The sequence below is a fragment of the Convolutriloba macropyga genome, chromosome 8 (genome assembly GCF_964194025.1).
Source record: "Convolutriloba macropyga chromosome 8, txConMacr16.3, whole genome shotgun sequence".
NCBI classification, from domain to species: domain Eukaryota; kingdom Metazoa; phylum Xenacoelomorpha; order Acoela; family Convolutidae; genus Convolutriloba; species Convolutriloba macropyga.
In genome coordinates, this window is record NC_134475.1 from 58,648,664 (window position 1) to 58,665,315 (window position 16,652).

General features: G+C 33.4%; 1 protein-coding gene across 2 annotated transcripts in view; it reads right to left on the minus strand.

Moving 5' to 3' along the window:
* LOC142344873 (uncharacterized) overlaps nt 1–16,652 on the minus strand; it is a 148,352-nt gene that overhangs the window by 70,126 nt on the left and 61,574 nt on the right. For both annotated transcript variants that reach the window (XM_075396910.1, XM_075396909.1), the window contains exons 13-14: nt 11,744–12,112; nt 4,150–4,218 (exon numbers count right to left, since the gene is read on the minus strand). In XM_075396910.1, coding sequence (XP_075253025.1) covers nt 4,150–4,218; nt 11,744–12,112 — 438 coding nt within the window. The remainder of the gene's footprint in view (nt 1–4,149; nt 4,219–11,743; nt 12,113–16,652) is intronic.

Sequence of the window (16,652 nt, forward strand, 5' to 3'; positions counted from 1 at the left end):
AAATGGGTTTTTTTTGTTCAGTCAATTTTGGCCGATCGATATATTCGTCGTAGAGAAATGTGAGTAGTATCATTAAAAAGCTGATCCAGCGTAGAATTCAAAATTGACAAGATTTTTTGATTTTCGTTTTTGTCGAGGAGTTATCGAGGATTGAAGTTTTGTGTGAAAACGCGATCTTTGTTCACTTTTAGTGTAATTTTTCTCCAAAATAAAATATTTTCGTTAAAAATAGTATTTCAGAATTAAATTTCACGCCAAAAAATGGACCAATTTTTGTTACTAATACACTAAAGGCGATAAAAAAGACTAGTTCTGGTCTCATTTGGGAAGTTCACTATCAAAAAAAGTTCGAATTCTATTTGAGAGCTCTTTTTTTTATAAAACGTTTCTCTTTTTTTTTTGCTTTTTTTAAGTCACCTTGAGACAAGTCACTTTATATATCAATATCAATCTTTTAATGACAAACTTTGTTTACAGTCAAATTAAGCCCAATGAACAAAAACCATCGTTTTCAAGGAATTGCTCATGTTTTTTTTTTGCTTCGATCCTGAGTTTTCGTAATTTTAAATGAAATTTTGATTTTCTATTTGAGATTTTACTAAATTTTCGGAGTACTATGGCAAGAATTCATTGACTAAGAGTGCAATATGTATCATACTGAGCATTAGTGAACGTATCTAGTGCTTTGAGGGGACAGCTAATGGCTGTTAAGACTTAAAAAAAATTCAATTTTTTTTGAACAGTAAAGAATCAAACTTTTTATCGTGAACTGTATGTCAGTCCAGGGGTGACAGCATTCTCTTCCTTCCTAATGCAAACAAATTTAATCTGATTAGCGGTTTTATCTTCTAACCATTGATTCTATGACTTCAATGACACAAGATTTCAAAAGATTAAAAAAAAATTTTGGGTTTTTTCGTATTATTGGTTACTTTGAAATCTTATCACATTATCCAAATATTGATAGCTCCCATTCGCTTAAAGAAGATGGTAATTCACTCACAGATAAATATTTCATAGATAAATTTATGGTTTAAATGGCTTCGACACGTTCTTCTTGCACTTTTCTATTGAATTTTTGATTTTTGCCTGTTTTTGTTGTTGTTTTAATAGTCATAAGACTTATTGTGATGTCTTGTTGATTGCCTATGCATGACAAACATAAATGTACTACCATTGGGGCATATTTGATTGTATTTATTGACTTCCGTTGAAAGCTTTTGAATTTAATGGCTTTTAAATTTAAGAATTTAAAAATAATTTTTCGAAAACTTTTTTTTTGAACACTAACAAATTTTAAACTTTTATCGTGAACTTTTAGTCAGTGTCAGTATTGACAGAAACCACTTGATTTATACTTCAATTAGAATTACTCTCGTTGGCGGTTTTATCTTCTAACTATTGGTTATATGACTTCAATGGCACAAGATTTTAATTTTTTTTAAAATCATTTTTTTTGGATATTTTTCTATTATTGGTTACTATTGAACTCTTATCACATTATCCAAACATTATGCACATCCTAAAATTTATTTTAACCTCATTTGCTTCGAGAGGACGTTCAGTGGATCACAGATAATGTTTTCAGAGAAAAGCTATTGGTTTAATTGTCTTCGACACTTTTTTTTACCGAATTTTTGCGTTTGCCTGTTTTTGTTATTGTTTTCACAGTCATAAGACTTATTGTGATGTCATGTTAATTATCTAAGCATAACAAACATCTTTTTCCTCCGATCGGGTTATATCTGAGCGTAGATATTGAGCTCCGTTGAAAGATTTTGAGTTTAAGGCCTGTTAAGAGTTGATAATAATTTTTCGAATTTCTTTTTGAATATTAACCAATAATAAAATTTTTTTTCGTGAATGGTTGGTCAATGTCTGTACTAGCAGATTCTCTTTCCGTTCTATTGCAGCCAAAATTAATCTGGTTAGCGGTTTTATCTTCTAACTACTATTTTTAAAGTAATTACTCACGAGATTTCATAATTTTTTTTTTAGTTTTCAGATACTTTTTATTTTTGGATCCTTTTGAAATCTTATCTTCCTACTGCTGATGGTCCCCAATTTTTTAGGGATAAAGTTCAACGGATCATAGATAAAGTTTTCAGAGAAGAGCTTATGATTTGAAGTGCTTCAACTTATTCTTCTGACATGTTTCTACTGAATTTTTGGTTTTTGCCTGTCTCTGTTGTCGTTTTCATAGTCAGTAACTTGTTCTAGAGTCTTATTGATGAAAATTGATTGGAAGACATATTTATTGTCCAATCAAGGCATAATTTAGCGTATTTATTGGCTTGCGTTGAAAGCTAATAACGTTAATTGCGTTGATAATACGTGTTTTCTCGTGGTTCTAATGTATTTGTTTATGTTTGTTGATTTTTTGAAATTATTTTGATAAATAAAAGAAATCCCATTGTTCTTAAAAATTAATTGAAAATATAAGAGTTTTTAGTGAAAAGTTCACTTTTTTCATGCCTTCGACACTTTTCTCGCTCACTTTTTTCTTGAATTTACTGTTTCTGTTTTCTAGGTAGCCGTAAATTGCTGACAATTCTCATAGGCTTCTAATTGACGATTGAATGAATGATGTTACTCGAAGCAGTCAGTTTATAGCGAATATTCTTAAAATTTATGATAACCATATTGAAGTTTTTTTCAAACTTTTCATTTTTTGTTGTTCTTTTCGTCAAATTGTAACTTATTTTCATCAATGAGAGGTCCCATCCAATTTCTTGTATATCAAATTTCAGAAGATAACAAATCTAATTATATTTTTTGTCACTGGTGTTTTGTTTTGTGGACAATATGCGTTTTTTTGAACCTTCTTTGAGTGGCTAATTTTTGTGTTTCTTTTTCTCTTCTTTCAGAACAATTGCGTAATAACAGATCCCAATGGTTTTCAAATGTGGCGCAGGTAAACTTATTTAATCTCTCAGTTTAAATCCTTCAACTGAATCAGTAGAATCGAACAATTGAATTAAAAAAACATAATATTCAGAAGATAGCTAATGACTTGAATGGTAGCAGTAGTTTGTGTTTTCGCAAATCGTTTGTAATTTTTTGAGCTTCTCTTTAGTTCGCTTCTATGGCTTAGTCTAACCAAAGACAACTCCTTTTGGTTTTGTAATGAGTGTTTAGTATTTTATTAAGGGTTATTCAGTTAAAAGCTTATGATTTTTAAGATTTTTGAAATTTTTTGGTGTAAAAATTGTTGATTAAATTTTAAGTTTCCCTCACTGTTCGTTCTTTTTGTCGACTTGTTACCCAGTCTCATCAAGAAAACTTTTCATCTGGTGTATTGTTAGAAAAAAGTAAACTTGTGTAGTTATGGTTTTACCTGAAGGCCCTTTGACGTTGTTACTAGGTGCATTTAAATTTAGGCATTCGGTTTTTGCCGTGAAATTTTTGTTTGTGCTGATTTTGTTTTTTGTTTTTTTTTGTCTCTTAGTCTCCATAATGTCAGATCACGTTGGCGCTGTAGAGGCATGGCATTATGTAATTCAATTAGTAGATAAGTTGTGTAACGATTGCTTTAAACTCAAACATCTATTTTTGTTATCTCTTCATTTGGTTGACAATTTATTCAAAAATGTAGATGAGCTCGGGTCGGAACATCATGTGCGAACGCACATTAACGAGCCGCCTTGTTATGACTTCAGAGTTTGATTCAGATTCGAACTCAGAAAAAGTTCATAGTATGATTTAAAGTCTGATTTAGAAAAAGTTCCTAGTCTGATTTAGAGTCTGAATCAGAAAAAAATTCATAGTCTGAATCAGTGTCGGAATCAGAGAATATGAGAGCACAATGTGACATGAACAGACTCTGAATCAGTACTGAATAGCTTCTGAAAAACTTCTTTATTCAGTAAAGAATTACTCTGAAAGTTGTGCACAGGAAATCTAAGCTGTGAAAGGAATGAACTCTGTAATACTTATGTTTGTATTATTTACATTCTACTTAGCTATGTTAATGCTACTTCTTTTCCAGTTGTACTGTTCGTTTTAGAAGTGGGTTTTGTCCCTCATTCACAGTACAAAAAATTTTGAGCTGATTTTCAAGCTCATAGATCAGATGCAAAAATTGGGCGCCAGTAGATTTGTCGCGTGATTATATAATAATATGCTGCAACTTTATGCATAATGTCATACCATTTTGAATTTGTTCATCCAAGGAGTCCTGGGTATGGTTGTCATTTTCAGCTGCTCTTTTGACATCATCTGAAAACAATTCACCAGCTTCAGATTATCAGGAACTAAGAATCAGGAATTACCTTGATTGTGTTTGTATTGATATAAGACCATTTCAATGAAATCGTTTAACGAAAAAAAAACGGATCAATAACACTCAGTTTAGTCCATTCTCATAATTCACCTGCAAATAAGTCAAAGTGTAATAAAATTTAATCATTTAAGGGTTTGATGAGGTTTATGCACTAGCTAAATAGAGCCTTTTAAAGATAAGAATTTTCAGACGCTTGCGAAGCACGGTTTTTAAGGGAAAATAAGAGAAGAACTCTAGCAAAATTTGTGGAAAGAAATTTGAAGTCTGCACAAGAGTCTGGCCCGGCAAAACATGAGGGAAAAAGACAAATTATTAAATTTGACTACAACATCAGAGCAGAGCAGAGCACTTATTGATCACACTTTTTAGGAAACTTAAGAAAATGGTTAATTGTTTTTCAGTAAGATTTAATATTTTTCTGAAGTAAATTCATATCTTGATTGGCTCAATTTTGGAGAAATGAGAAAAACCTTCTTTAATACACAGTGCGGTTGACTATGCATGTGAGTTCACCATTAGGTTTTTTCAATTCGCCAAAAACAGCAAAAACCAAAAAAATGATTACTTTAGCAACTCCCCTCACTTTAGCAACTATAAAAATGATGATATTATTTTTTGCAAGAACAGTTGTGAAACTCATCCTAAAACAGCAAATATAGTGCCAGAAAGTATCTTTATCCGAAACGGAATGTTAGCACTCAACTGTTCAGGATATTGCTGTATTTTTCTGACTAAGTGTCTGCTCCTTTTAATCTATATTCATTTATAATTGAGAAATAAAGCATAAAAATACAAATAGAAAAATTGAGTGGACATAGTTCACATAGCAAAATATATTTAAAGATTGGAAAGAGCTCATTCTAAATTGTAACTTTTGCTCAATCATCTATTAACCTTTCAATTTCAATTAAATTGTCTTTTTGTTACAACTTGAAGACATAAACTTGAACACAAGTGGAAATATTTTTTTTGTTCATACATTCAAAGAGTGCTTTACTGCCAAAGTGGTTTTGGTTTGTTTTTCAGTTTTTGAAGGTGGAGGCTGCAACCAAAGCTTTCAATACAACTTACTTTTGAGTCCAACATTAGACAACCAATAACAAGTTTCCCAGAGTCTGACAAAGCACCACTTGACTCTATGGTTACTCCAATGATTTAGCCGTGGTCTAAAAGGATTATTGTTCCGACCCCACTTGTGGGGGAGGAACTACAAAATCAAATGCGTTTTTTTTGCTCTGTGAATTTTGGCCAATCGATATATTTATCGCGGAGGGTTGTGAGTGGTATCACTTGAAAGCCCGTCCAGCGTAGAGAGGAAAATTACAACGTCCTTTTCAAAATCTCGATATAGATAAAACAGAAAATTTAATGTAAGTACAAAATGGATTTGGATGTAATTTGATTAGCGATGAAAACAAGCTTATCGCGATCTTAGTCATAGGCGTTTATGACTAAAACTAAGTGTTTCTGAAGAATAACAAATTTTGAGTTCCAACTGTTTTTCTTTTTTTTGTTACGCTGCAGCTCAATCACTAAAGTCTTCACTAGTCAATAATAAGACACATGGGTATAAAACTTTTACTTTCAATCTATAGCTTATTGTAATTTAAAATTCACGCCTTTTAATTTCTAGAAAATCCGCAGAGTTTTGTTTATATTTGGTTTTTCAGTCATGTGGTTGTTTGGTTAAATTTGGTTTGATTTCTACAGTCCCAAATATCTACAGTTATGCTTGCTTAAAAGACTAAATGTCTGTCTGAAATGCAGTAAAAATTTCTGAACGTATTCAATTGACACCAAAGACTGTCATATTTTATTCAAAACAAATAAACATAATTAAACAAATAAACACAGTTTAAACAAATTTTGAGAAAGAAATTGCCCACAATATTGGTTTTTCGACTGGTATATTATTCTCATTAACAAGAAGTTCTAGCTACTCCAAACTTAAACGTGTGCTTGTTCCTAATAAATTTGATTTCGTTAATTTGTGGTGAGGTTGAACTTGGACCTCAACTTTTAATATCAAAATATTTTTTTAAAAAAAATGCAGTTCAAGAGTTTTCTCCTTTTTTACATATCCTGGTTTACATAATTTGATAAAATTTTGGTTCGGACAAGTGTCTGTCATTTTCTAAGAGCGAACAGCACTCACGACTTAGCTCTTGATTATCTAGCTTGGGTGCTTCTAATTGGCTTCGCTTTCTCCAAATAGATTAATAAGATTGTGCAGATGTAATTTTTCATTTGTTAGATGTTAGATTGTTAGATGTAACTGATACAAATATCTTTTTGTACTTAACGGGAAAATACACGAAACTGAAATGTCTTTTTCACTTTCCTGTAAAAATATTTTTTTCATTTTTCTGATAAAAATATCTTTTTTACATAACCGGAAAATGAAGATGATCTAAGGATATTTTATTCAAGTCTTCTAGTATTCCTTTCAGTGAAACAAAGGAAAAAATACTGGTTTTTCTCATTAGTTGTATAGATGGCTACCTTTTTTTAAGATATCAGTTTAAAAGCTTGAATTTCAGTTTGAAAACCGGCTAAGTGTTGGTTTCTGGATTTCATTCTTGGAAACTAACAGATTAATTTATAAAAAATATCTGGTTCACACCACGGGAAATTACAAAAAAGATGAATTAAGGATGTTTGATTCATGCGTTCTAATCGCGAAATCTCTCTAGTTTTTCTCGTTTTTTTGTATACATGGCTCCGTTTTGTAAGATATCAGTTTGAATATCAAAAAATTTACCAGTAGTCCAGCAAAGGCAATTTGTATGTCCTAATGACGGATTGGTGTTTTCGAAGAAAGTGTTGACTGTTAGAAGCTGTAGCCTGAATTGGTCTTCAGGCAACAGATGGTTTTGTTGATTTTGACGCTACGCGTTCTCATTAAATTTGCGTAAATTTTGTCCATTATTTGATATCATAGTTTTATTTTTACAAAAACCCAATACCTAGAGATCTTGTGATTAATTTTGAGATGTCTAATGTGCCTCAACGACTACTCTGGTTTGGAGTTTATGGCAAAATTAATTTGAAATCATGTGTTTTTTTAAAAATATGTGAACTTTTTGATTTTTGACCATAACTGTTTTTCTTTGCTCTACGTTTGTTTCAGCCAACTCATCGAAGGATATCTCTGCTTGAAGTAGTGTCACAAATTAGGCTGACAAAAGATTGAAGGTTATAACGTTTAATAAGCTGTCATTACTTTTTTCAAGAGCTATTAGTGAAATTTAGAGTTCTGACGCACTTTTGCTTTATATTTATTGTCCTCAACTTCAACTTCTTTTTTTTAATGTTTCTCCAGTTAAAACTGAGGCTTAGCTGGATCTAGAATTTCTTTTCATTTAGAGGTTCTTGATAGATTAAAAGTAACATTTTAAATCTATTGTTTAAAAATATTAAAAAAATGTGAGATTTTTTCACGATTTGAATGAAAACTGAAATTCTTTTTAGGATTTCTCGTTAAGAAGAACTTCGAAAAAATGATACCCGTCAAAATTGTATCGTCCAATCATAAAATACTCTTCAAATCAAAACGTCCTGTCGGCTTCATACTGAAACTTATGTTCTTGGGCTCAGAGGTTTTAGTTATTAAAACTTAACGTTAGTTTGTTTCTGATTAGCGTCAATATTTTTTAAAAAACTTTTGGATTTTTGCTTTCTGATTACACATATGTTGGTTTTTATGTATTAAAAACCAATTTGCAGCAAAATATTCGGAGATGATCCTGGGCAAACACTGTTTTCGTCAGTGGTGACATAATTGTGATTATTTAGCTTGGGTACCTTCTCTGGAATTTAATTTGTTTTGGCAATTTCAACTCAACTTAGATTTAAAGGTGAGTGCTGAGTTCTATTTTCTCTTTTATAGGTCTAAATTGAGTATATAAAATCCAAATAAAAAAATCGAACTCAATTGCCTCAACAGGCTTTTTTTAGAGATTAATATTCAGACGGTATTGAAAGTGATCTTTGAATCTCATTTTCTGTTTTTAGGAAGAGTTATTTGTTCACGTGGTAATTTGTCTTCTCAGAATAAAATTAGCACGAGAAAAGAATTTGCATTAGAGCTAATTTCATTGCGGTTGCTTCCTTAGTTTGAGAGTTTCACAATTCTAGTGAAATAAAGAATATTGATTTCGCTCTTGTGAATCCCTTTTTTGTTCATTTGTCTTTCCTTTTTAAAAATATATTGTATCTCGGTGTCAAACAACTGAGACAAGGTAGTGGATGAGGAGGGTCGGAAAATTATGTGCCGTCGCACACTAGAAAGCCTCCTGGTTCTAAAAAGAGTACAGAAAGGAATACAAATTTATACTTCAGTTTCTGCTTCAATAAAGTATAACGATCCTGCAATTTTTCAGCTAATTTCGATCAGTGAGGCCAACAATGAAAGCTGTTTTTCCAACTTTCAAAACACTTCAATTTTGGTGATGAATCTGTGTAACCAGAATGAAAAATAGCTGTAATGAAATGTATATATCAGCAATGAGGGAAATTTTCTCTGAGCAGCATTTTTCAGATTTAAAAAAAGTTCCGGATTTTCCTATTACCTACTCTTTGATTAAATGTTGGATTTACTATTGCTCAAAACAATCCAACACTCAGAAAATTTTGCCTTTGACAAAATATTTGCAACAGGGAATTGCTGTATAAAAAAATGAATTTGATTTTTAATTTTATAAGTAAAACTGCGAATAAGATAGGTTAAGGTCTATTTTGTCTCAAAAAAGTACTATATTATTATAAACGATTACGTGAATTATTGAAAAAAGAACTAATAATATCAGTAAAGTAAACAGTATCTGCAAATTTCTTGATTTGATAAAAAGATTCCTCAGTTTAGATCACAAATCGCGTCTACAAAAAGTGCGCAGGTTAAGGTTTACCTGGAAGAGTGTTACTTTTTTTTGCCAAAATGAGTTTACAACAGAAACGTATTTTGTCATCGCTGCATGCAAAAGGTCTAATGTACAAGATATAGATACCAGGGTTCCCCAACATTCAGCGCTGCGTCCCAATCTCCTTTTTTGTGTATATAAATGAGCTTGAAGAAAAATTTTGAGAGTTTCAAATAATAATATTTGCAGATGAAAAATCAATGCTACAAAACTACAAAACTATTACTTGAATTTCATTGACAAATAGAAAAAGCTGAAGAAATAGCAACAGGTTTGAACTTCATAAGCTCACAGTTAACACGTCAGAAACAACCAGTTGAGTTTACTTGCCATACTGTAAACACGTTTGTGATTAATGGACAGGAATAGAATCAAGTTGCGATTTCATGTACCTAGGTTTGATAAAAGATCAGAAGGCAGAATTTGCAGCTCATTTCAAAGAAAAACAAATGTGTTATAACCAAATGTGAGTTCATAAAGATATTTTTAAAATTTCTCGACCGTAAAGTTGTTGATTAGAATCTGTACTATCTACCTTCAACCAGTTCCTCGATACGGCGTACTAAACTTTGGAATAAAAAGTAAAACAAAGACAACCAAAATTGGAAAATACTAAAGTTTTATTTGAGAACCATCTTTAATTTGATGAGAAACAATTTAGTCGAAAAATTAAGAGTGAAACATAAACTATGCACTGTAAATGAAATCCTCGTAAACGAGTTTTTTAAAGTTCTGATAAAAGCTTTAAATAGAGAAATAGGCGGAAACAAATATTTCTATCGGGAAACTTTCGTTTAATGAAGAAGAGATTGGATTATTATTATCGGGTAAAAGAGGAATCAAGTCAATATTAAGCAAAACAACCAAAGCAAATACAGAGATGATACGCAACAGGGTGAGACGACTTACCAATAAGATTGTAAATTTAGATGGAAACAGTTTTGTAAGGCTAAATTCTGATACAGTCAACTCGTATTCACATAATTTTTGGGACAATTAAATATGCGGTACCGAAGATCCTTTCTGCTCCTTTGGTGAAAAATAGGTAAAGCAATATTCGATGAATTTAATATAAGTGATTCAATTTAAATTTGTTCAGTTGAGGCGTCTTTTTCCAGGCTTCTCGAGCCTTAGGTTTTCTTGCATGTGTGTTATTTTGCTGAGACGTAGAATCAATCGGAATTAATTGAGATTTTAATGCTTTTTTTGTCATTTTGATCTTAAAACAGATTTACTGAAAAAAGTTGTTGAAACTTCTCAGCCAGCTCTTTAGTTGAATTGAGTATGCTCACCTTTTTGTTTTTCTTCTACCTGATCAGGCAAATCCTTGGCGTAGCAGATCAGTTTTGTCTAAGTATTTTTTCAAGAAATTCAGAAAAAGGTTGGTTCAGAAAAGTTACTGCATTTTACACTTTTATTAACCGGAGATATGGTGAACAAAATTAGAGAAGTACTTTTAATGTCGCCTTGATTGGTACTGCGCTTTGATTCAGCTTAGATTTGCCTTGTCTTAAAACCCGTCTCTGCCCGGTACACCAAATAAATTTTTACATGCAAAAGCAGTTCTATAGTTATTACTCTAAGTTGGGGTTAAAATTTCCAACTGTTTTCCCTGTCCATTACAATAGTCCTAATTGGCTGAGTTCATTGTGACAACATGCACGGATTAAACATCTCAACTGTATCTTCAATAAAGTGAATTGGTAACATTTTTTTGGATTTCATTTTGGGTTATTGGATTTAGTCACGGGTCGAGGTTTTGTCGAAAAAACATTGTAAGAATTGCGGTGAAAAAATATTTGTCACCCCAAAGTGCCCGCATCTATTAGCAAAGAATACGGTGAATTTTTGTAAGATTTGCGGGTTTTAGCGATTTTAGCGGGTTTTCAATGCTTTCACCGGCATTCTTACGAATACCAACTCACGTACACGCGGGGTTCGAACCCCAACACCTCCTGCATGTTACCAACTTCTTAATCCACTTCGCCACCTCTCTCAAACTTCTTTACCGTTTCTTGTGAATTTAAATCAACTTCAATAAACATTATGAGAAACAAATGCATTAAAATTTTTGTAAGATTTGCAACTTTAGCGGTGAAAAAATATTTCACCTCTACCGACGCATTCACCGCTTTTCTTTTACATCTTTTTTGCTACATTTTCTGCGGTGAATATATTCTGTAAATTTAGCGGTGATTTTTTGCAAGATTTGCAATTCTTAGCAGTGATTTTTTTTTCGCCGCCTTTAACGCATTCACCGCATTTCTTATAATCCTTTTTTTTGCATTATTTTCTGCGGTGAAGATATTTGATAAATTCAGCGGTGAATTTTTGTAAGACTGCTGAGCTCAGTTGTGAATTATTTTTTCCACCGCATTCAACGCTAAAAATTCTTACGTCTTTTCACCGTATTCACCACAAATCTTACATTTTTTAGCAATTTTTAGCGTCGACACCTCGGCCCGGGATATTGGATTTTTATGTAAAGCATTTCGGTAAAGACAAATGCTTGTCATTTTAACTGCCATCTGAATAATTATACCTTCATATCCATTCATAGTTTCGTCTTCGCTGGCCATGTCCGGGTAGCCATTCCATTCAAACTTCTCCAGAACATTTGTTGGTTTCGCTTCGGAAACGTAAACATCCGGATTTTCAATGTCATCAGGGTCGACGAGAACCCGAACATATGAAGTTTCTCCTCGACAAAACACTTCAACTAAGCCGTCGAGAGGGTGTATTGGGTTTAAATAAATCTCCTGAACAAAATCTTCGTCATTTTCGCATCCCACTTTGTGAATTTCGGATTGTATTTTTGGGATGTCGAGCAATATCTGGACTGTAGAGTCAAAACTTCCACCGTCTTGTTGGTCCCGAGGAAGAGGGTACCAGTGAACTTGCTCGGGCAAACCTAAAAATTTTTTCTCATTTTCAGCTGCTTTTCACACCATAAAGATCAGGCCTATGATTTTGTAAATCGAAAATTCCTCGAACCAATCTATGTAAGCAAAAAATTTGATCAATTGTACGCGTGTGTATGTGTGTGTGCATGGGTGTGTGTGTGTGTGGGGGGGGGGAGTGGGGGGGGGTGTTTGGGTGGATGGGTGTGTATGTGTACGTATGTATGTATGTTTGTATGTATGTATGTATGTATGTATGTATGTATGTATGTATGTATGTATGTATGTATGTATGTATGTATGTATGTATGTATGTATGTATGTATGTATGTATGTATGTATGTATGTATGTATGTATGTATGTATGTATGTATGTATGTATGTATGTATGTATGTATGTATGTATGTATGTATGTATGTATAAGTGTGTGTGTTTGTGTGCGTGGATGTGTGTGTGTGTCGGTGTGTGTGTGTGTGTGTGTGCGGGTGTGTGTGTGTGTGCGGGTGTGTGAGTGTGCGTGTGTGTGTCCGGGTGTTTGTGTGTGTGGGAGTGTCTTTGTGTGTGTATGAACGTGTATGTGTGTTTGTGTGTGTGTGGGCGCGGGTGTTTTTTTGTGTGTATGAGTGTGTTTGTGTGTGTATGTGTGTGGATGTGTGTGAGTGCGTGTCTCTGTGTGTGTAAGGGTGTGTGTGTGTATGTGTTTGTTTGTTTGTTTGTGTGGTTGCGTTTGTGTGTGATTGTATATGTTTGTAAGTGAGCGTTTGTAAGAACAATCATAGAAATATAAATGGTCTTTTTCTTTTCAGAAGATTTCGATTGTATGTAGTTATGTTTGTGAGTGTGTATATATGTTGGAAGTTGGAATCCGTGTACGGCAGTTTCTTTTTTTTTGCAAAAAGTCTGGTGAATGCGGTGAAAAAAATTGTCACCGCTGAAAACCGCAAGTCTTCACCGCATTCAACGCTAAAAATGTGGGAGCTTTGCGATGAAAAAAGTTTTTGTTCACCGATATTCACCGCTAATCGTACATTATTTTTGGACCAAAACACGACCCGGGTGTGTGGGTGTGTAGGTGTTGTGTGTGTGTGTGTGTGTGTGTGTGTGTGTATGGGTGTGTGCGTGTCTGTATCTGTGATTTTGCATGCGTGTGTGTGTGTTAAATTCTGGAAAGAATAAATATGGAATCAGGAATATTATTTTTCCTTCCAGAGGAAGATTTCGATTGCATGATGTTTTTTGTGGGTGGGCGTGAGTGGCTGTGTGTGTATGTGTGTATGTGTATGTGTGTTGTGTGTGTGATTGTGTGTGAGTGTGTTTGGGTGGGTGGGCGTGTGTTTTATTTTGTGCGTCTTTGCATTGGTTTATGTGTTTGTGTTAGCGTGTGAAAATCTGGAAAGAATAGATATGGAAACATAAAGGATCTTTTTTCCAGAAATAGATTTCGGTTGTTTTTATATGTTTGGGTGTGTATATGTGTTTTTGTATGTAGGTGTGTGGGCGTATTTGTATGGGTGCGTGTCTGGAAAGAAAACACATTGAAACATAAATAGTCCTTTTCTCTCCAGAAGATTGCGAAGAATCAAAACTCAAAACAAAAAATTGAAACTGTTGGTTTTTAGCCACCTGAAACTTGAGATACGTTTTTTTTTTTTTAAAGCGGGTTTCAGTAACCTATAGGATTGCGCAATATGTTTTGAAGCTTTTTCGCTACTATCCAAGCGTTTTTAGAATGAGGTTTTTTTAAAAAAATTGCTAACATCCTTGATTTTCAAAACCTTTAAAAAACTAGTATCCAGGCTTTGAGTTAGACCACGTGATCTCACAAATACCACGTCTCACAAATAAATTTCAACGGATCCGATCATTTTCTTGCTACCTGTATAAACACATTATATATAATTTAAGATAAAACGCAAAGATCAGAACTGATAGATTAAGTTAAAACTTCGATATAGACAAAACTAATCTGATGTTGAAGAATTAATTTATTGAATAATGGATACTAAATTAAAACGAATTTTTGCTTAAATTTGTTAATACCACAAGTTTATTGGTGTACATAGACCATAAATTTGAGCAATTTATTCGGCTTTCCCACCATCAGTGATGACCATAAACAAACTCGATGATCCATCTTGTAGATACTTATGACAAGTTCTCAGTTTAGGAGAACAATGTGTTAAGGTTAAAAAACTGCAACAAAATTTGCCATATACAGCAAGGCGAAAAACTCGTTGATACTTAAGGTGTAAACTAGCCATTATCAGTTTATCTATATCTAGACGCTTCTGTAAATTTTCATATTGATAGCCACTATGAATACCTGTGAATTTTTGTATTTTCAGGCCAATTTGTATTCAATTATTAAAATAATAAAACTCTTGTCACTTGTGTTTGAGACCACGACACAGATCTTCGCTTATATAACTGACGACTATTTGTTTGGTTCCACTTTACGAAAAAAAAGCGTATATGGTTCTTTATAAAAGTTTGAAAACCATGCAACCTATTAGAATTCATTTTGAGATCATATATAATTCATGGGAAGCAATGCAAGATGAAACTTAAAAAAATTTCATATCTTTTATGGATCCATAATTTTTTTGTTTGGTTAGCCAAAATTGAATCGACCCGGGTCGAGGTTTTGTCAAAAATAGTTTTAAGATTGGCGGTGAATAGTGGTGAAAAAAAACATTTTACATTGAAAAATGCCCGCATCTTTTAGCGTTGAATGAGGTAAATTTTGTGGTAAACAGTGGTGAAAAAAATCATTTTACACCGCAAAAAACCCGCATCTTTTGGCGTTAAATGAGGTAAAGATTTGCGGTTTTTAGCTGTGAAAAACTTTTTCAACGCATTCACCAAATTTCTTACAACAAAAAAATTGCCCTACAAGGTTTCGAACTTCCAGCCTCCTGCATTTCAACAACTTCCTATTCCACTGCGCTATATGTCACTTACTAAATTGATATTTCCTGTGAATTTTGAAATTAGTGTTGCAATTAGCGGTGAAGAATATTTGTAAGATTTGCAATTTAAGCCGTGAAAAATTTTGTGCGCTGAAGCGGCGAAAAAGCTTCATCGCTTAAAATTTTATTTTTGCCCCATTCATAGCATTGAGCTCAAATCTGACACTTTTTACTCAAATTCACTGCAAAACTTACACCTCTTATCAATTTTTAGCGGTGACACCTAGACACGAGCACGCATATACCCACAAATACAAACCCACACACATGCCTACATATAATCAAAATTGTCTTTTGGAATGAAAAAGACTATTTATATTCCCAATTTTGTTCTTACAAACGATCACTTACAACCATTCACAGTCACACATATCTACATACAAATAAACACACACCCACACATAAACACCCTCATAAACACACACACACACCAACACAAACAGACACACACACAAACACCCGCACACGCACATACAAACACGCGCGAACACACACACACACACACACACACACACACACAAACAACCACACACATACATATATACACTTACACACAAACACACGCACGGACGCACAAACACCCGCACACAAGCACACACAAGCACAACTACACACTAACATACACACGTGTACACACAAACACACAAACACAAACGCCCGCACACACAACCACAGCCACAAAAGTTTTTCACTTTTTGCTCAAAGTCACCGCAAATCTTACAAATTTTAGCGATTTTTAGCAATGATACCTCGACCAGGGGTGATTTGGCAAACGTTTCTGTAAACTAAACCGGCATGTCAAAGTAAAGTAAAAAAAAATGTTGTCCTAAAAAATTACAAATTCCGTATAGAAAAATCGCGGAAGGTTAGATATATGGAGCTATATTCTACAGAGTAAAAACTAGAGTGAGCTTTCCATCTAACTAATTTGAAAGAAATATTCTAGGTGATACCCATGTACTGGCTGTTTTAACTGGTCAACTTCGAAAAACGTCCACTTTTTGAAAAACTATATGCCGTTATAAGTAGAGTTGACCCCAACACTTATCATTATATTTGCAAGCAACGTGCAAGAACGTGCAAGAATTCCGTCTTCACTCTTGACGAGTGTTTTCAACCGTCAATTTGTAGAGAGAGTCGGTTAAAGTGTTGATACTCTCCATGGGCAGTTTATACCTACCAATTCTCCCTAACAAGAACAAAGGCAAAGATATTTTTTTGCGTATATTAAATGAAAATCTTGGAAAAACTAAACTCTCTTTTCACTTTTGACAAATGTTGTCAACAATCTATTTGTAGGGAATAGCAGGAAGGGAAAACATGACCTAAGATAAATTATCAATGATATTTTGATTCACTCAGTGTGTTTTTAACGGTGAAACTCCGACACGAGCACGCACATACACACATATACACATTCAAACACATACCTACAAACAATTGAAATCTTCTGAAAAGAAAAAGACTAATTCTGTTTTCCAAATTGCTCCTAAAAACGCTCACATACAAACACACAATCACACACAAACACATATACACAAACACACGCACACACGCAAACACTCATTCACAAACACACAC